A 21640-nucleotide genomic window follows, 5' to 3' on the forward strand; every position below is an offset into this window, starting at 1 on the left:
CACCTGTCCAACTATTTATAAAAGTAAACAAGAGCGGCTGCACCTGTGTCCTGTCAGTCATGAAGGGAACTCGATTACCCACCGAATGACGTCTTTGACTTTGACATAACCTTTAGAAAGTGCATAGGACAAATGTAATTCATAATATTTGACACTTAAAGACTTTGACCACTTCTTGGTACTAGATGACATTGATGTCTCTCTGAAACCACACACTTCCTTACATTCCATAGATTGATTCTGTATATGGGGATATAAGGAAGTATGTAACCTCAATGAGCAGCAGATGGACGCTGGAAAAGACAATTCCAATGAAATTTGTACAGAAAAAATGGAAATATTTTGGTATGATATGGATCTTACATTAGTTAGGCAAATGGGTAGTTGACATAAAATACAGAAATGTATAAAAGTTTTCTCTCTGAATTTATTCTGAGCATTAAAAGCCATTTTAGACGGCTTGTATTTGTGGTCATCCAAGTATTTCATGTCAACCATCCACCTTCCTTGACTTTCCATTGACCTATTAGCTTTGTCTCTAGAGAATTGTATGACATCAGTTACATCTTTCTGTTGATAATATACAAACAAAACACCCAAGAAGTAGAAATATTACCTTACTGAAACTTAATCCTAACAGCACTTACTAGGTTGAGACCGAGTTTAAAGGTTGCCCCATCCCTTGAAGTCAACAAGGTCCGACTTCATCCACAGTTTTTTCCGTCTATCCACGTCTCTTCTGTGAGTATCGTCGTCCGTTTGCAGATCCTGGATTGTGTCCAGGCCAGGCTTGCCTTCCCGGCCTTTTCTACGGCTCGCCCTCCCCTTTGTTGGCGGCCTTCCACCTGTCGATGTCGTTTAGAGGCCTGGGGTTCTCCTGAACCTCCTGTTCCCAAACCTCAGTAGTGTGACAGGAGCAGGCCGCCTGTGAAATCACACCTCTCAGCTGTTCGCCCTACACTTGAGACATCCTATACCCACAGCACACGCTTCCATAGAATGGCAATGGCTTCTTTAAAAAGGGAGGGGTTTTGGGGGGCAAAAAGACAACTGCGGGGGCTTTTATTGGGACAGCATGACGGAAGAGGTTTTCTGAAGCACAACTGACGCATAAGCTTGTTTTTTGTGTGCATTCGGAAAGGCATCTCGGTGTCTTTCGACAAGCGTCTGATGGGGTCTGTAGTGATTAGTATTAAAAGGTTAGCCCACATTGTAGACTTATAGGGTCAGTTTCTCAGACAGGGTTTAGATTAATACAGCACTAGGCCTTAGTAGGACATTTAAATAGTACGCTACTTACAAACAGAAACCAATACAGGTGTGCATCATTCATGAGACAAAACAATGACACTGATATATGTTAAGATACATCAGTGCAAGATGTTTTTAAATTAAGAAAGCTCAAACATGCTTTTTAGTCAAGTATAAACGTTGTCTGCCCCATAATGTCACATCCGAATTTGCATACTTATACTATAAGTATGTACTATTTTTAAAAAATAGTTTACCCCAAAATGTTGTATTAGCAAAGCCATTTAATGCTAAAATATGGAAAAAATATATTTTCAAATATAATTTTAAATATATTTCAAAATATAAAAAAAGGCAAAAAATTTGCTTATATTTTGGAAATGTTTTTATTTATTTTAAAAATAAATATATTTTAAAGCATTTATATTCACATCACATTGTAAGAAAAACTTTGTTTGTTACAAACTTGTAAACATAAAAGGTTTAAAAATATTAAAGTTAAATATATTTTCAACTGCAAAAATATATAATTTTATATTTTATACATACTTTTACATTTTATACTTGTATTTTATACAAACGTTTATATTTTGGCCAGGAAAAAATATATATTTTTGCTTTATGGGTTTGATATATTTGAAATGTATTTTTAGCCACTGAAATACATTTTGAAATATATATTAATATAGAAATATATTTTTTAATTCAACAATATACTTATACATTTTATACTAACTTTTATATTTTGGCCAGGGAATTTTTTTTTTTTTTTTTTGCTGTACGGGTTGTAATATTTAAAATGTATTTGTTACCCCTGAAATACATTTTGAAATATATTATAATAAATGAAGATTAAAATTAATTAATTTAATTAAGCTTTACTTTCTACAAAATGTATTTAGCATATATTTTAAACATATTTTTGCCCAGATAATTTTTTTTTTTTGCCATATAGGATTAGCAGTGTATAATTAGTTAAGGGGTCTGATATATCAACATTTCTTAATTGATTTTGCATAATCATTAATTATCAGTATTAGCTGAGAAAGATGCCTTAGTTGTCCAGATTATTTCTGACAAGATGAAAGCATTCATCTGTTTACATTTTTAGAGAGATACACTGAATTATGGTCATAACATTTCATTGACGTTAATAATTTAATGTAACAGTTTAAAAGTGTTGCAATAAAAACATCAAAGTTGCATGATTCTTTAACTGTGAACATGATGTCTTTATACTATATCAGCAATCACAGGTTGAAACTGGGTCAGGGTATTATAATATAAAGATGTATTAATTACTTCTAAATTCACAGGGACGTGATAGGCTGATGTGCTTGTCATTTAAGCCCTAATCCTAAAATCTCATTGGCCGTTGCAGGATTTTCAAATAGGAATCCCATTCCAGGTCCGACAGGGAAATCCTTTCAGGCATGATGAACTTTGCAAAATCATGGTACAGTAAGTGTAAGTAAAAATGCAACAAATCACACGTTTTGTACCGTGTGTCTGATCACATGTAAGACTCTTGATCTACAGTTAGAAACCGGAGATCTCATAAGGAATGTGAACATGGAAGCTGCTCTTCACATAATGACTGAAGGGTCAACACCTGTGTTTTAAAATCAGCTTCAGCGCAGATAGACAGATGAAGAAACTGTAAGAGCAGATCGTGATGAAATTCAACACCGGGTCTATTTCAGTGGCACACAGATGCTGTAAATAGCTCTTGTTGTACATGGCTTCACTAAGATTACATCCCTGTAGGTTCAATATGAGATGTTCTTGTAATTCAGTGCTGTGCTCACATACAAATCCATTCACTCTACAATGTGAACACGTTTTTATTTATTTAAACCAAAGGCAGTTCATCTAGTATTTGTTAATGTACTTTAAAGTAAAGAGACAGGAGGACAGTCATCACAATTTATTTAAGTAGGTTTATTTTATGTATACTGTAAAAGTCTTCTCATTCAAAAGACCTTCAGTCGCAGTGCATGTTGTCATATAGTTGTCAGCGATTAAGAAGATATTTTTTTAATTAACCACTTTTTCAGCATATGTCTAAAGTTAATGGAAAAATATAAATTAATGGAAATTAAATATTAAAATATTTTTGAGCGCTATTTGAACATGGCAGATCTAACTTAAACAAGCATTTGTGTAAATAAAGTAAAATGCTTATATACACAGTAGCTGTGTAACAATTTGCACCAGTTATGTAAAAACTTATAGCTAGTCTTATTTTACAGGTGACATGTATTCATGCATTACAAACATATTATTCTTAAAAAAAAAAAAAAATGCATAAAGGTGCTACATGCCATAGACCAGTGGTTTTCAAACTGGGGGCCGCGAGATGGTGCCAAGGGGGCCCCAGTTTTATGACATTTTATGAAATACATTAATTTATCATGAATTCTGTGTAGTTAATCCTAAAAAATAAGGCTACTAACCAAAAGCACTACTTTTTTGTAGAATTTAATATTTTTTTATTAAAATGTTGAGTTTTAGAACAGTTTTTTGTCACCAATTTTCTTTAGGGGGCCGCGAAGGAATGCACCGTACACAAGGGGGGCCGCATGCTGAAAAAGTTTGGGAACCACTGCCATAGACCATTGGTCTTCAATATGGTGTCCGCGGAGAGTCTGTGAGTTGCCTGCCAAAGCACTTTCTATTAATAGCCTCAATTTTAATATTTATTTATTTCGTATTTTTATATTAGCTTGGCTTCTTTTATTAACATTTTAAACAATGATAAAATAAAATCAACAAGTAAAACAAAAATGTTTCGAGTATATAAAAAAGTAGCCCTCCAGATTGTTTCATCCATTGTGATAGCCCTTGCTCACAAAAACGTTGGAGACCTTTGCCGTAGATATACCAATTTTTGGTTCCATAAAGAAACTTTAACATCTAAGTTTCATAAGCAATGGTTCCTGTAGGAACCTTTAACTAGAAAACCAAAACGGGTTTCCTTTTGTACAGTATAAAACCACATATTGCATTATCTCATTAGTATGTTAATGATGACAAATGTTTAACTGATGTCTGCTTGATTTAAATTGTACATGTAGACGTCAGTGGGTTAAAGTGAATCATTAGTGTGGAAGCCATTAAAGGACCGTAAGAGCCGCCCGCGTGTGTTTGTCGGCCAGTTGCTGGCCGTGTGGTTGATACAGCTGTTGCACACGAGCAGACGCCTGAAAGACCTGCTATTGTGTACATCACGGAGGTCAAAGGTACCATAATCAATGCTAAAAAACAGGTGGAGATTCTGACAGCACACAACACATGCTGACTTTAACTCTGTCAGTTTACGACAATAGAGACACAAATTGTTTCATGCTAATGGCATTTTGGGTAAAGCTTGGATGGATCTTCCTAAACATCTTAGGAATGAGTTAAAGTTTAAGTCATGAATTTAAATTAATTTAATAATTAAATTAATAACAATTCTGTTAAGATATTTATTATCATCTTATTTCAATGACCAGTGACCATTATAATGCCACGTGAGTCACACACTGTAAAAAGTTTTTTTTTTAATTAAGTTAAATAATTTGAGCTTTTTAAGTTATTTCAACTAATCACTAGTCAAAAAAACGATTTAAAGGGCCTCTAGGTGTTTTCAGCACAAAATGTGTCTGTAAAGTTTCAGCTCAAAATACATCACAGATCTTTCATTATACGATGTTGAAAAATTTGCTCTTTTTGTGAGTGTGTGTTTCTTTAAATGCCAAAAAAAGCTTCTGTTCCCCTCCCCGTATGTAAAGTAGGGGGTAGAGAGCTTACACGTGTGCTTTGGACTACATCAAAACATGTGTCTCTGGCAGAAGGTTGAACTACGCGCTCATAAGGCGGAGTCTGTGACCGGTCATGGGTGGGGCATAATCAATGTGACATCACATTGACAGGGGATCCCCAACATCTGGCGATTCATTTTTGGCTAGAAACACATTCAAAAGTGCATTTTCTAGGATAGTAAGTTGAATTGATTTGCATAACCAAGTTGTGTCAACTTGCATGCAAAATTTATAGTTCAAACATTTTTGTAAATATTTATGATATAACTCATAGTTTTATGTGAGGAGCAGACCCAAACTTAAATCATTTTGTATTTGTTAAAATTGAAAGAAACTTTGAAACAACATTAGGATGATTTAATGATTACGTTTTCTTCTTTATCCATCTCTAAAGTCAGGATGCACACAGAAAATTCAAACTCTCTGATGAGCAAATGTAAGAGAGGATGGGATATGACAACAATGTGTTACTGTAAACACATTTAGATCCCTAAAGCTATTGACAGCTGTCAGGCGTCACCCAACAGGTACTCCCCCCAAGCCATTCAAATGATAGAGAATATGAGGGGGAAATACTATAAAATACTTAAAATTCATGTTCCTTTATTAAAGAAATAGTCTACCCTTTTTCCATATTAAACTATGTTATTATACTAACTTACAATGATAAACTTTCACCATTAGCCTTTTTTTGCATGCAAACAAACGTCTTTATCATCACCATGTCTATTTAGATTATAAACCCACTATTTAATATTTAATAATTACTTTTTTCTGCTTTTTGTTGTTTATTTTTTCATGTAAAGCTGTTTTGAAACTATAGTATGTAACAGCGCTACATAAATCTGATTGATTGAATTTAAGATGGGAAAAATGCTTCACATATTTTTAATTGTTATTGGTCCTGCATCCAATTATATTGCATGCTGTGCCTGCACTTAAAGGTGCAGTGTGTACTTTTTAGAAGTACAGAAATGCAAAATAATATACACAACTATATTATCAGAGGTGTATGAAGACCTTTTTATAATGAACGTTTATGTTTTTATTACCTTAAAATGAGGTGTTTTATCTACATACACAGAGGGTCCCTTTACATGGAAGTCGCCATTTTGTGCTGCCATGTTTCTACAGAAGCCCTTAACGGACAAACTTTTTTACTAAGTTGTGTCCGACGATGATATGTTTTTTTCGGCGGTGGCTACCGTAGCTTCTCTATGCGTTTCAAAACAAGGGGTGAGCAGAGGTCTGAGCCTTTGGTTGCAATTCTCAACCTCACCACTAGATGCTGCTAAAATTTACACACAGCACCTTTAATGAAAATGTTATGTTTTAATTGTATTAATACTATTTGTATGATAAACAATCAATCAAACAAACACAGACAGCCATAATCTTAACTTAATAAATCTAAAGTTGGCTCTTGAAAAAGTGTGTTGGTGTTTGTCAGATCAATGCGATTTAGCCTTAAAATACTACACTGTGCTTGACATCCAATGTGAAATTTGTGTCACGAAGTGAAAGCACTTTACTCCGGACCACCAATGAAATTCCAGGCGCTCCTCGGAGTCGCAGTTGAAGAGCAGCTGGTGAATATTTCAGCCTTATTCTGCATTGTCGGGTCCGCACATGGCCCACACGGCAGGTGGTGCTCGACCAGAGAAGTTTTTTCTCCTCCAGAAATGTCCCCTCTTTCCAAGGCCGGGATATTCAGCTGGGATACGATCAGTCCCCCTCTCTCATCCTTTAAGTTCCTGGGTGGACGAGAGGCGGAGACATGCGGTTCTAGCACATGATCTGAATAGCAGACGTGCCTGGCGAGCCCCTGCTATCTGACACAACCACTGTTTCTTACCGAGACATTGATGACAATTGTGAGGTATTCATCTGGAATCAAATTAAGCACTTTATTTATTATAAAGCATAATGAAGTGCTTTAGGGAGAATCATCCTAACTAAAAGAGAAAGAGGATAAATGAAAATAAGTTATTGTAATTATAGCATTCAGGGATTGAGTTTACTCGGGTAATATTGGTTGCTAAACTTAGTTGCTTAGTTAAATTGCTAGAGATACCCCAAAATGACATCCTCCTGTTTAAACTCTTAAAATACATCCCTGTGATCCGTCTGTCACGTTGTGAGAGTATGGCCATGTGTTGAGCGACAGCAGTACTGATAAATCACATCACGTCGACAGGACTTTCTCTCAACACGTCTCATCCCGGCTCTGTAATTGGCAGCTGACATCATTAAACAACAGACCTGGCACAGTATACAGCTGAGAAACGTGTCTGTGTCTGTCTCTTATCTAGCTCAACTTTATTTTAATCACAGTCTTTGTAGACGAGCAGACTAAACTAAAGGTTCAGATGTCAGTCATGGGAAATGTAGCAATGCTTACTGTTATTAACTTGTGAAAAGTCAACAAGGCTCGACTATCTTTGACTATTATTGTTAGTTCAGAAGGTTAAGAGCACATGGTGGGTGTGATGCAGTCATCCATTTGCATCTTGGGAATTTACTTGCATAAAGATGATAAGCAGATGTTTCCTGACAGAAACTGACGTTGTTTTCTCATTCCCTCGAGAATCTATCGATTCAGATCTTAAAGTTATCAAATTAATGTTGTTTCATAAACATTCATTTTATAAAACATATCAAATTGAAAAGCATGGATGTTAGATTGTCTCTCTGTTAAAATATTAGACATTAATGTACTCATCCAGAGCATCAGTGGTGTTCAGGTAACTGTGACGAAGGCTCGTGTGCACTGATGTGTAGTTCCTGGGTGTGTATTTAAAGAAAAGGACATACAGGAGAACAATGTATTGTTTTGTATTAAGAACTGAATTGTGTGTGTGTGATATCAGCTTTGATCAGCGCTCTTTAATGAAAACTCGCTCTTCATCTTTGAGTCTTCGAGCAGACAAAGATCTCCACAGCACAGCAAGCACCAATGGGCCTGGTAAGTGTCTCTATTGTGGTGGTTTGTGTTATAATATTACACTTGCTTAAATAAATTTGGACATTTATTTTATAATTAAACATGATTTCTTTAATTAGATATAACATCCAAAAGGCATTAATTTTCCACACACACAGGACATGGGTGATTGTGTACTATAATTGAAAGTACATTGGCTGTTCATATATTTTAATTAATTATTTAAATACATACAATATATTTTCTTATGTAGTCTAAGTAAAAAGTGTTTACGTTAATCCAAACATAGTTCTATGATTTTAAGATGAAATTAATTTTAAACATCTTTTCTAGTCTTACTTATATAATCAGATTTTATTCTCACCATGAATATAGCCTACAAGCTGGCATGACATTTAAAATAAAAGAAAAAAGAAAAGCATAAATTCATGTTGTCGTGCGTGAGTGTGTAAGCGCGAGAAAGATAGAGAGAGAGAGAATGGACAAAGGGAATTATGATTTTCAGCTATGTGATTTTTAAAAAAAACATTATTTTGTAATCCCTTGGTTTTATTGTGGTAAAAGTGTAGTAAGCATGTTTTTTTGGTGTATTGATTACTATTAGCAAAACCATGGGATTACTACAATAACTATGTTTTTTTTTTTGAAAATGGTTATTTTGTGGTTACCATGGTTTTGCTACAGTAACTATGTTTTTTTTACTGTAGTAAAACCATGGTTAATTTTTGTAAGGGATAGTCTGTATGCTAACATCTTGTGGTCAATGACAATTTAAAAAATTACTTTGAACAGTAAATGTTCCTGAAATTATGAATCAGTAAATGTAAAGAAGTCATTTTTTTATTTCAAGCAAAACTTATAATGTAATAAGCTACACCTGTGGTTATACCCTGTGTGAATTCACTTTATACATCCACTAATAATCACATGAACACAATGTTGGCTTAACATTTTTTGTCTTAAAGGGCACCTTTTATGCAAAATCCACTTTTACAAGATGTTTGGACATAATCTGTGCTGGCAATGTTTGAACACAACCACCTTATGATGAAAAAATTCATCCGCTCCTTATTTTAAAGCAGGGATAAAAGCAGTCTCATTAGGCATGCTGTTTTGATTCTCTTATCAGTGTGAGGTCACATTGATCAAGCCCCGCCCACTTACAGTCCTGCATTACCATAGATTCCACCCTAAGCGAGTTGTACTCTGTCCACTATACTATTGTCTCAGACTGGATTAATCATGAAAGCGCTCACTGTCTGTTTGTAAGGAAGTGAGGAGCTGTAGCTCGGGCTGTCACAATGATTAAAGGAACAGTATGTAGGATTGTGGTCAAAACTGGTACTACAATCACAAAACTTGTGGCTAAAACTGGTACTGCAATCACACAACTGGTGGCCAGTACAAAAAATGACAACATAAACATGAGTTGAGGGCCGCAACTCCACTTTTTAAATGACAATATTCTGGCCAGACCACTGTTGTCAGTGATATAAGTATTTGAAATGAAAATTATTTCTTAATGTCTAGTGACATATCAAGGTCATTTTATGATTCATTGATATAAATTTCTTACATACTGTTCCTTTAAATAATCATCTCATTGTTTGACCTCATCGTGATGATTTCAGATCACCACAATGATTGCATATCTCTCTAAAGAACACAAGGGGGGGCTGCAGTGCGGTATGAATTGCAAAGTAAAACATACATTTCCCAAGCAGCAATTTCAAATTTAGGATTTTTTTTTCCTTCAGTTTTTAAAGATATATTCGTAAATAATTACTTTTAAATATGTGTTATGTGTATTAATATTTACTGCCAGGTAAACCTTGCAAAAGATTTCATTCAAATAATCACAACAATGTTTGAAAAAATTTCATGAACAAACAAACAAAAATTATGAGAATGATACATCAAAGCTCTAAAACAGGCAATTAATCGTCACAATTTATTAGTCATTCAACCGTCAGCCAAATTTCATAATCGTGACAGCCCGAGATGTAGCTCATTTGCATTTAAAGGTACAGCGTGTTTTTGCTCCCACCCAAGTAGGGGTATTTTGGACATGCTATAATAAATAACCGGTGGGATATTTTGAGCTGCAACTTTCCCCGCAACACAATCTGGTCACACCTGAGATTTAAATTACATCTTGTAAAAAGGCCATAATAGGTGCCCTTTAAGTATTCAAATACCTCTTTGGGGATTGACTGTACATTAAGATTTAAAGAAGGTTATGTTTCAGAGAAAACATTATAGTCTTATCATGTCTCTCTGTTTATCAACTCTCTGTGCATCAGCATATCTCTCGCCCCAAGCTTTACCCCGGTGATATCCTTGAGTTTCCTGGCAACAAGTATTTTTCTCATTTTGGAGTTTACTACGGTGAAAGGGACGGGGTGCCTTACGTAGCCCATTTGACAATTCGAGGTAAGTCCTTATGTGTTACAGAGCACCCGTTTACTTTTGTTTAAAGATCTGACTGACTAACATCTCTCTCTTTAAGATTCAGACACCAAACTCTTACTATTCGGCCGAGCTTTAAATTCTGCAGTGAAGTTAGACCCGCTTGATACGCTGGGAAAGAAATACAAGGTGAGAAATTACTTGGATGAAAAGCACCCGCCACGAGATTTCTACTCTCACATTAAACCAGAGATTGATGAAATCATGACGAAACCCGTCACATTTGACATCCTGTTTAACAACAGTGAACATCAGGCCACAATGTTACGATATGGGGTCAAAAAGTCAGAGCAGGTAAAAACATGCTTTTTACATTATGTATTTAAATCTTTTTGAGGTTGATTTATTATTATTTTTAATGAATACTTTAAATTAGTGTCTTATTTTAGCATCATTTACAATAAATCCAGTCAAATATACTGTAGGTGTAAATACTTAAAATATTGAAAGGTCATCCAGTTATTTTGAATAGGCCTTTGGAGTAACTTTGTGAAAACTGTTTTCAGATTGAGAAAGTCTATTCCATGATTGTTCCCACCTGGAAACAATTATTTGAGAAGAAAATGGTTTGAGAGATGTGACACCAGCATACACGAGAATTGAGGATTATACAAAGACATTCATTCTTTAATGGAAAAAAATGAACCAAACTGTTTGAACTTTAACCTACACAAGACCATCGACAGATTTTTTGTTATATAAGTATGACATTTTTAAATACAATCAAAACACATTAAGAATTTCTATCCTAATTTTTGTGAATATATTTGCCCTTTTTTATATTTTTCAAGTCAGTCTCACAAATGTCCACAAGGTGGCAGTATTGAATAAATGTTTGCTGTGGGTTTACAGTGAGAGTAAACATTACAACAAATATCAAATGTAAACAACCACATCTACAAATGCATTCTTTTAACAAAAGTAAGTTTATCATGAGTTTTACTGATCTATTACTGTATCAAATTTCCTCTCTCACGTGTAACTTAAAGTTGTATTTTAGTTTTTTAGGTAAGTCCAGATAACATGTTATTAAAATGGCTTTAATGGAAAAGTCTGATTTTTTATTGTGTTATCATAAATAGCAATTAAAGACAGATTTGAAGCATTAGTGAGGCTCTTATAGACACAATGGTTTTCAAGATAATAACATTTGCTATAACCCTTAATCCTCACACAAACCTGTTGACATTATTGGGTTTAAAGCAAAAAGCCATTTGAAGCCTTTCAGATAGTCAGGGTTTAGTCTGTACAGATCTGAGCTCTGACAGCAGATGAAGTCAAATCATTTCTCCATACACCACATGGGTGTAAAGGCCATACAGATTACAGGTTATCAGGGATTCGTTTTCAATTAACCTCAGAGAAAATACAAAAAATGTTCATGAGTGAAATGTCAAAGAAAAGAACAGAAGAGTGGTTCAAAATATTCAAAGTCTTATGAAAATATATAACATGTTACGCTGTTCATCTGAAAGCAGAACAAACAGACAAATTAACCATAATGTAACACAAGAGCTAAAGAAATAAGGCCATAAACATAAATTCAGGATGATCCGGATATTTTGGTCTTATTTATCTCATTTGATAGTGCCATGATAGTTCAGAGCTTGGGCCGAGTTTCAGGACCAGGCTTACAGTGATCCAAATTCACATTGAGATCTACTAAAAATAACTATGATTTGGGTGTAATAATAAACCGTTTACACCAGATAGTGAAAACAATCAGTTTCATAGCAGGATGGATAAACTGCAGAACTCTCTAAAGATCATCATCTAAACCTGAAACAATAATGGAAGACATAATAGAGAAATCAAGAGATGAATAAGTTTCTAACAAGTACAGATGTCCATAAATAACACAACAAGGTAAATGCAGGTAACAGACGCAGGCGAGATGTGGACCAGTGATTTTTTGCAATGATGATGTAAATCTGAGGACTTCACCCTTACGAAAATTAACCATGGTTTTACTACAGTTAAAACAACAAAAAAACATTGTTACTGTAGAAAAACAACATGGTTACTACACTTTTACCACAACAAACAACATGGTTACCACACCTTTACCGCAACGAACAACATGGTTACCACACCTTTACCGCAACGAACAACATGGTTACCACACCTTTACCGCAACGAACAACATGGTTACCACACCTTTACCGCAACAAACAACTTACCACACCTTTACCGGAACAAACAACATGGTTACCACACCTTTATCACAACAAACAACATGGTTACCACACCTTTACCACAACAAACAACTTACCACACCTTTACCGGAACAAACAACATGGTTACCACACCTTTATCACAACAAACAACATGGTTACCACACCTTTACCACAACAAACAACTTACCACACCTTTACCGGAACAAACAACATGGTTACCACACCTTTACCGCAACAAACAACATGGTTACCACACCTTTACCACAACATGGTTACCACACCTTTACCACAACAAACAACATTGTTACCACACCTTTACTGGAACAAAAAACATGGTAAAAACAAATTTACCACAACAAACAACTTACCACACATTTACCGGAACACACAACATGGTTACCACACCTTTAGCGCAACAAACAACATGGTTACCACACCTTTACCACAACATGGTTACCACACCTTTACCACAACAAACAACATGGTTACCACACCTTTACTGGAACAAACAACATGGTTACCACACCTTTACCACAACAAACAACATGGTTACCTCAACTTTTCAGCAAAAAATAACATGGTTACCACACCTTTACAACAACATGGTTACCACACCTTTACCACAACAAACAACATGGTTACCACACCTTTACCGGAACAAACAACATGGTTACCACACCTTTACCGCAACAAATAACATGGTAACTACACCTTTACCACAACAAACAACTTACCACACCTTTACCACAACAAACAACATGGTTACCACACCTTTACCGGAACGAACAACATGGTTACCACACCTTTACCGCAACGAACAACATGGTTAACACACATTTACCACAACAAACAACTTACCACACCTTTACCGCAACAAACAACGTGGTTACTACACCTTTACCGCAACGAACAACATGGTTACCACACCTTTACCAGAACAAACAACATGGTTACCACACCTTTACCGCAACAAACAACATGGTTACCACACCTTTACCAGAACAAACAACATGGTTACCACACCTTTACCGGAACAAACAACATGGTTACCACACCTTTACCGCAACAAACAACATGGTTACCACACCTTTACCACACAAACATGGTTAATTTTCATAAGGGCAGTCTTCATTGTTAATATGGTTGGGCTGTGAACAGGATCTTAAATGCCAAGCAGCTGACGTATAATTTAAATAATCTAAAGCAAATAGTTTAAGAGTTTTAAAATTATATATATTTATATAATTGATCTGACAATTTGATCTGTTTTAAAGCCACAATATGTACGTTTTTTGTAATAAAATATCTAAAAACCACTTGTACAGTGTGATATATTTAATGCAGGTGTGTACATTATCACAAAAGGTCCCAAGGATCCAGAGACATTCCTGTTTTAAAAAAAGCCTCGTCCCTTGTAATTGGCACACTTTAAGTGACTTAATATCTGTGCTATTTTCAGTATCCAGTTGTAGAAACTATGGCAACACGACTGGACAAATGTATCGTTATTGTGAAATAGCGACCTCTACTGGTGAAAATCCTACACACTGTGCCTTTAATGACAAAAATGTAAGTTTAAATGAGAGTCTTGTGTCACATACAATATTGTATATGAGAAGGCAAAAACATGTGCATGCCTTGTATGTTTTTGGGAACTATATGAAGATTAACGGATTGGATTGGTTGGGTAAGTAATGTCTTGTAAAGACAAGGTTAGTTTCCATAGTAAGGGAGAGCAGGGGACAAATAACGCTTTTTGACTTTGGCTCTATCATTGAAAAAATATTTAAGTTAGATTCATAATTTTTTACACAATCAAAACATACATCTCTGCTACAAATTAACACTTAAAACCTACCGTTATCTTACAATTACACCAAAAGTAACAGGAGTGCAAAGTTACCCTATAGGTGGGTTCATTGTAACAAACAGAGGGCTAGAAAATTTTGTTTAAATAATTCAATCAAATTCTGTCTAAAGGTGGATATTATTGCCTACAATAAATAGATATCCACACATTCATTCATTCATTCATGAAAGATGCTGCGTTACAATTAACCCAGCGTTAGATTGTGCCCCTCTCACCCCTACTTTGAAATACATTGATTTTCTGCTAAAGATTATGAAAAATTAATACATTTAAAAATGAATTTTACACATCTCTTATTACCAACATAATGTATTGCTTTCCTGTGCAATATGTTCAATTAATTTATGAGGAGATTATTACTGAGGGATACTTTAATAAGACGTTCGTTTAAGTGAAAGATTCAAACTAAACGCCATTTTAAACTCATTGGCATAATGAATTATTCGAAGCCTTATTGCCGTGTCTCTGTTTAATAAAAAGGTCAATTCATTTTAACAGATGCAATGCTAGTAAATAGCGTTTACTAGCTCTCTTTCATCATAACGCTTGTGTATAGCTGTCTTGTTTTATTTAGTTTGATTCACTATAATGAGCTTTAATCTTAAAGCTGGACTTTAATTATCACCATTTCACTTCATGCGATCAAAGCAGTTGATCTGGACAAAATATGCATTATTTTTTATGATGAAGTTGGGGGAAATTATTGCTGATGTTTCTTTTACAATGGAGAATAAAGAATAGTTTTGAAAATCTCATGCAATAATTATATTCAGAAGGCAATAAACCAAAACATCTGGGAATTGATCCGTTTTGTAATAAAAATCCAGCTGGGAAAAAGGAAATCACTGAGGCGTAACTGCAGTCTCATCTTAAGGCTCTGTCTCCTTTGTTTGCAATATGAATGTTAGATTAAATCTCATAATAAATTCATTCAGGCACTTCAAAGGAAAGCTGAGCGCTTACACTAATCTCCCCCATCAGAAATAATTAAACCCAGCTAACTTATTTGGAGGCTTTTTTCTACTGTAAAGATGAAGAAAGAGAAGTACATGCATGTTTTTGTTTTTTGAAAACCTCTAGACAAGACGTACTGTAGTACAGTTGCAAAATCAATAATGATGCAATATTGCAAATGATAATAATCAGCATTCAAATGGTCAAAATGAAGAAACTGACGCAAACATTAGGGGAAGTTGTGATGCATGTGGTTGCCAAATTCGGGTTGTGTACAGGTCCAAGAACTCACAAGGTATCCGAGTTTAAATGTGAATCTCACCCTGTCTCTCTCCAGTCACTGTCCTTGCTGAATCAAAAATTTGGTCAATAATATATTCTGTAAACCTCCTTTTTTTGACAAAGGTGGCATTTAGCTTTTTTGCATCTGAACTCTTCATACAGTATGTCGTGTTCAGCTGAATTGTGGATATTAACTGAACTGAGTTTTGGGATAAATGGGCAGCACAAAGAAACAAGTAACCATTCGGTCTAATCACACCTTTAGGAAGCAAAAGTGCCACAAGAAGAGATGGAATAACATGACTGAGCATGACATCCACACATTTACAAAGACCCAACCGAATGAAGCCATTTATAATGACAGTCTGGATAATAAGCTGTCATCTGAAATAGATCAGCAGATTCTCAGCGTGATAAACTCTCTTCTGAACTGGGCGGTAAGCAACCATGCTGAACATTTTAGATAACACCCAGAACATCATAAAGCGCACCACCCAGTTTTGCATTGTCATTGTTAAACACAGCTACTCATTGCTGTACATGTGCTATCTATTTAGTGTTTAGATCAGTGGTTCTCAAACTGGGGTCCGGGGCCCCCAGGGGGGCCACGAGATGGTGCCAGGGGGGGCCCTAGTTTTATGACATTCTATAAAATACATTAATTTATCATGAATTCTGTGAAATTAAACCTAAAAAAAATAAGGCAGCACTAATTTGTATAATTTAATGTTTTGTTTAATTAAAATGTGAAGTTTTAGAACTGTTCTTTGTCATAAATTTTCTTTGGGGGGGCCGCGAAGAAATGCACCGTACACAAAGGGGGCCGCACAATGAAAAAGTTTGAGAACCACTGGTTTAGATCATGGGTTTTTAAGAAGGTCCGTGGTGGGGATCTTCCCTTGTTTTTGGAAATGTGAATTAAGACATCAAACAAAAATGCATTAACAAAAAGTGTAAACTTCAAATAAAGAGCAATACATTCCCATGAAAAAAATCTATGGTTAAATCAAAATGTTATGTAGTATTGGGGGTCCCTGCACCTCTCTATCCTTTAAGGGGTCTTTTGCCTGATGGCCAATCGCGTTTGACTAACAACGATATGTCTCATTTTATGAAACGTTGTGACCCTCGAATGTATAGATGTTTGGCCTGGACTATTGTCCCTTGTGGACACTAAACCATGCTCTTATAAACCATCTCAAGTATCAGCGTGTTACAGATGAAGTGTCAGGTGCTCTCTGCATCTTTCATCTGATAGCGTGATACCATCACAAATCTGAAATTGAACAGGGAAAGTAGAGACTGTAGTGATACTTTTACATCTGAAGTAAATGTGAGTGATGCTTTCCTGTGCAAAACCGTATAGCAATGTAAATCTGATGTGTGACATCTAGCCTGCTACAAATGCACAAATAAATACTGGGCCATTATTAGTGAAAACAAAGCAATTCGTCTTTTGACATGACTACAATTGTTGAGTTTGGCTTTTAAAACAGAAACTTAATTTGCTGAGAAATAGATGGAACTGAATCTAAAGCTAAATGATGCATGAACACCTGTGTTTTTAAATAGGAACTTGTTTGTTACTGCTGAAAATGATCCCTTTGTATGTTGAAATCATTTCCAGTTTTTAAATGAACCAGTCGCATTGGTTCCTTCCAACAGCCCATAATAAAGAAGCAATCTCAGGTCAAAGCAATCAGACGGCTTTAACACACACACACACACACACACACAGAGAGAGAGAGCGAGAGAGAGAAAGAGAGAGAGAGAGAGAGCGAGAGAGAGCTTAGCGGCTGGTATCAAAGCGATGCCTCAGGAAATAATAGTGAGAATCTTTAAACCAAGATGCATTTTCATAGGTGACCTTAAACTTTTTGGCATTAGGCTATAACACAATTAGTCATGGCACAAAATTATGCACACAAAATAGCTGAAATTATACACATTGTGTAAAGACGTACACATTTGCACCTAAAGAGTTCATATAAGTACCTCAGAGGTACATATTGTAACTAAATGTGTACACATCTGTACAAAAATGGTACATATTAGGACCTTTTGAAAGGGTACTACTAGGACTGCTCGATTATGAGCAAAATCATGATCACGATTATTTTGATAATTAAAAAACACATAATAATGATTATTTAAAGCACTGACTTTGAAAACATGCCTTTATTTAACCTTTTTATTAAAGGCGGGGTGCATGAACTCCGAAATGTTAAAGGTGCAGTGTGTAATTTTTAAAAGGATCTCTTGACAGAAATGCAAAATAATATACAAAACTATATTTTCAGGGGTGTATAAAGACCTTTTTATAATGAACCGTTATGTTTTAATTACCTTAGAATGAGACGTTTTTATCTACACACACCGAAGGTCCCTTGACGTGGAAGTCGCAATTTTGTGCCGCCATGATTCTACAGAAACCCTTAACGGACAAACTTTTTTTACTAAGCTGTCTCCGTCTGTGACATTTTTTTGGTAGTGTCTACCGTAGCTTCTCTATGCGTTTCAAAAGAAAGGGAAGAGCAGTGGGCTGAGTCATTGGTTGCAATTTGCAACCTCACCATTAGATGCCGCTAAAATTTACACGCTGCACCTTTAAAGGTATAGCGGAGGATTTTCTTTTTTCCGGGTGGATCATCAAGACTATTGGTCCTCCTAGTAGAGGAAAAGTATCTATGAATTGTATGAGAAAGGCATCTGAAGAAAGAAACAAGACCAGAGTGTTTTGGGAGAATGTTTCACAGGCTGGCGTGCGCTAAAAGCGACGTTTCTACTCGGCAGGTAAAGTTTGGCATGATATTTGAAGAAATCCATTTAAAATCACTGCTAGTACTAGTAAAAGTTGATGTAAGCTCATGCACACGTGTGTTGTGCATGCACATTTTATTAAAACAGTGGAGAGGGCGTTTTTTTTTTTTTTTCAAAAATTCGGGAAAATCTTCCACTATACTTTTAATATTTGAAATCACCTAAACAAACACGCCCCTACCCCAATAGAATCCGGATCTTCTTTTGATAGACCCGCCCCACACATACACAACCCAGTCAACGATGTTGGTTAGTAGACATGCCCCTTACTGCCGAATGGCTACAAGTGTGTTTTGGAACTCGGCCCGACTCCTTTTGCCAAATTGTTTTTTTAAAAAAATCTTGCACCGTGTCTTTAAGTAAGTGTTGCAATAGGCTAAACGTGTCAAAGCAGTGGTGCCTTCAAAAGTATATTTTAATGGCACAATAATTGCTGAAATAATTGATTATCTTGTTTTTGTAATTGTTTCAATCAAAAATTTTAAATCAAACACAATTAATTTCACAGCCCCACTGCCCGCTATAGAGACCATTTTTGACGGTGTAAACACTTATTTTATTTGAAATAACACATCAAAGTGTTCACAAATGTCCCAGTTTCATGAATTGGTTTATTGGTCAATGGCAAAATTGGACCAATATCAATAATGCACAACAGACATAACACTACTGCTGATTCTTGTACAAATCATTAATAATTTAGTTCATCATAAAACAGATACTGAACTTATTGGCTGCTTCAAACCAATTATTAAAAACATTAGTTCATGTTAATGAGAGCTGTGCTTTGTTATTGAAAAGTATTATTAAAAACTTCACTGAAAAGGCTTCATTCAAAGCATTTACTAAGTAATAAATGACAACGTGTATTCAGCAAGCTAGGATATTAGTATGCTTTTAACTAAGCTGGTTTATCCAGATCATCTCATAACTTTGGATGAACGGGGATGGAGGCTTTCTGATGCGTTTCCTTCAGCCAGGTGATGAGGATTGTATTCACTTCTGCAGGTCTGATGAAAGATAAGATGAAGAATCGACTAGTTACAGGACGGTCAATGGATTAAAATAGTTCAGATGGGTTATTATTTCTTTAGTTTCATCATCCACCAGGCAAACATCACATAGAAAACACATGAACAAAATAAAGCAACTCCACTGAAAAAATAAAATTTCCCACATCAAAAGCTTTTTAACAGGGTGTCATATTCTGACGGGGTCAGGGGTTTTATCACTTGTCCTTTTTTAAAAACGAAGCGAGGCATTTAGTGACAGGTTGTGAATGTCAGCGTTCATCTATTGATTAGTGAAGTTCAGTGAAGGATGAAGGGCTTAATGGATTCAGAGGGGTCAAGAGACATTGAAATTATTTACAGCCTCTCATGTCCAGCTATCGAGACCTCGGGTCAATGTAAAGAGGATGTTAAATCTCTGTCTGATCAGAACTAGCCTACAATAACAGTCTTTAAACATTGCGCTGAAGACATGTCATGTCAAATTAAACACAAATACTATTGGGAAACACACAGAGCTCATGGACTGAATAGAAGAACGGTACTGAGAAATATACAGTATCACATTCGTCAGAGGTGAGCCGCCATTTCACCGTCTGGGTTCACTATATAGACCCGATATGAGTAACCCACTTCTAGCCAAAATAACTTGAAGTGAAGATGTATGATATTCAATCATGGAAGCAAAGTCAATAGCGATAACAAGCTGTTTGATTTTGCTTATTTATTTCATTTATCTTTGGGCTACGGTTAAAGGAATATTCCATTTTCTTAAAAGAAAAATCCAGATAATTTACTCACCACCATGTCATCCAAAATGTTGATGTTTTTCTTTGTTCAGTCGAAAAGAAATGATGTTTTTTGAGGAAAACATTGCAGGATTTTTCTCATTTTAATGGAATTTAATAGATACCAACAATTAATACAATCAACAGTTTTTTTCAACGGAGTTTCAAAGGAATATATACGATCCCAAACGAGGCATAAGGGTCTTATCTAGCGAAACAATTGTCATTTTTGACAAGAAAAATATCCACTTTTAAACCACAACTTCTCGTCTAGGTCCGGTCCAGCGCGACCTAACGTAAATGCGTAGTGACGTAGGGAGGTCCCGTGTTACATATATAAAATGCACATTTGCGGACCATTGTAAACAATAAACTATCAGTTGACATACAACAACGTCGGAACGGTTCTCTTTCAACACACTTGTAAACACTGGGGCGGAGTTTCGCGTTCGTACTCTGTGACCTCTTGACGTCATGACGTATTGCGTGAGATCACGCTGACGCATCACGACCGGATCTAGACGAGAAATTGTGGTTTTAAAGTGTATATTTTTTATTTTTATTGTCAAAAATGACAATCGTTTCGCTAGATAAGACCCTTTTGCCTCTTTTGGGATCGTTTATAGACCTTTGAAACTCAGTTGAAAAAAACTGTTACGTGTTGAGTTAAGTGTTAATTGTTGGTGTCTATTAAAGTCCATTAAAATGAGAAAAATCCTTTAATGTTTTCCTCAAAAAACATAATTTCTTCTCGACTGAACAAAGAAAGACATCAACATTTTGGATGACATGGTGGTGAGCAAATTATCTGGATTTTTCTTTTAAGAAAATCGAATACTCCTTTAAACGTCTAATTTTCACTGACAACCCAAATTTTTCCTTGTTTTAGCCTAGACATCTGGGCTGGGTTTGGATGGCTTAAAGATGCCTTTGCAATGCATTTTAAACTTTGTATGAGGTCTCTGGAAATAATATTTGGTAAAGGTATTTCACAAAAACAGTTTATAGTCAACTGAACTCCCAGGAGGAAGTGTGTGAGATATCTGATATTTAGTAACATAACCTTTACATTTCATAACCCACCATTTCCTCAACTAAAATCATCTGAATCTCAAAAAAGCTGGTAAGAACATGATAAAAGTTTACATGATATTTATTCCTGTCACATTATCTGTGTTTATGGTGAAATGCATGTTAAAGTTTTGTAATCTCTGTGTTGAGTTGATTTCCATCAGTGCCGTGTTTGTGTCATGTCCGTGTTTGGCTGAT

The 21640-nt window shown here is 35.5% G+C and overlaps 2 protein-coding genes across 3 annotated transcripts in view; one reads left to right on the plus strand and one right to left on the minus strand.

The window, feature by feature from the left end:
• Positions 1–21640, minus strand: part of ephx2 (epoxide hydrolase 2, cytoplasmic) — a 129647-nt gene that overhangs the window by 89412 nt on the left and 18595 nt on the right. The window contains exon 20 of one of the 2 annotated variants that reach the window (XM_073869900.1): positions 19121–19583. The exons of the other annotated variant lie outside the window; for it this stretch is intronic. Coding sequence (XP_073726001.1) covers positions 19499–19583 — 85 coding nt within the window. The 3' untranslated portion in view covers positions 19121–19498. Of the gene's footprint in view, positions 1–19120; positions 19584–21640 lie in introns of those variants that run through there. 2 annotated transcript variants of the gene reach the window in all.
• On the plus strand, positions 7770–11509 carry plaat1l (phospholipase A and acyltransferase 1-like). The gene is made up of 4 exons (XM_055172511.2): positions 7770–8022; positions 10305–10434; positions 10511–10764; positions 10977–11509. The coding sequence occupies exons 1-4, from the start codon at positions 8014–8016 to the stop codon at positions 11040–11042; spliced, it is 459 nt and encodes a 152-aa protein (XP_055028486.2). The 5' UTR covers positions 7770–8013; the 3' UTR covers positions 11043–11509.

This window comes from Misgurnus anguillicaudatus, chromosome 7 (genome assembly GCF_027580225.2).
Source record: "Misgurnus anguillicaudatus chromosome 7, ASM2758022v2, whole genome shotgun sequence".
Taxonomy (NCBI): domain Eukaryota; kingdom Metazoa; phylum Chordata; class Actinopteri; order Cypriniformes; family Cobitidae; genus Misgurnus; species Misgurnus anguillicaudatus.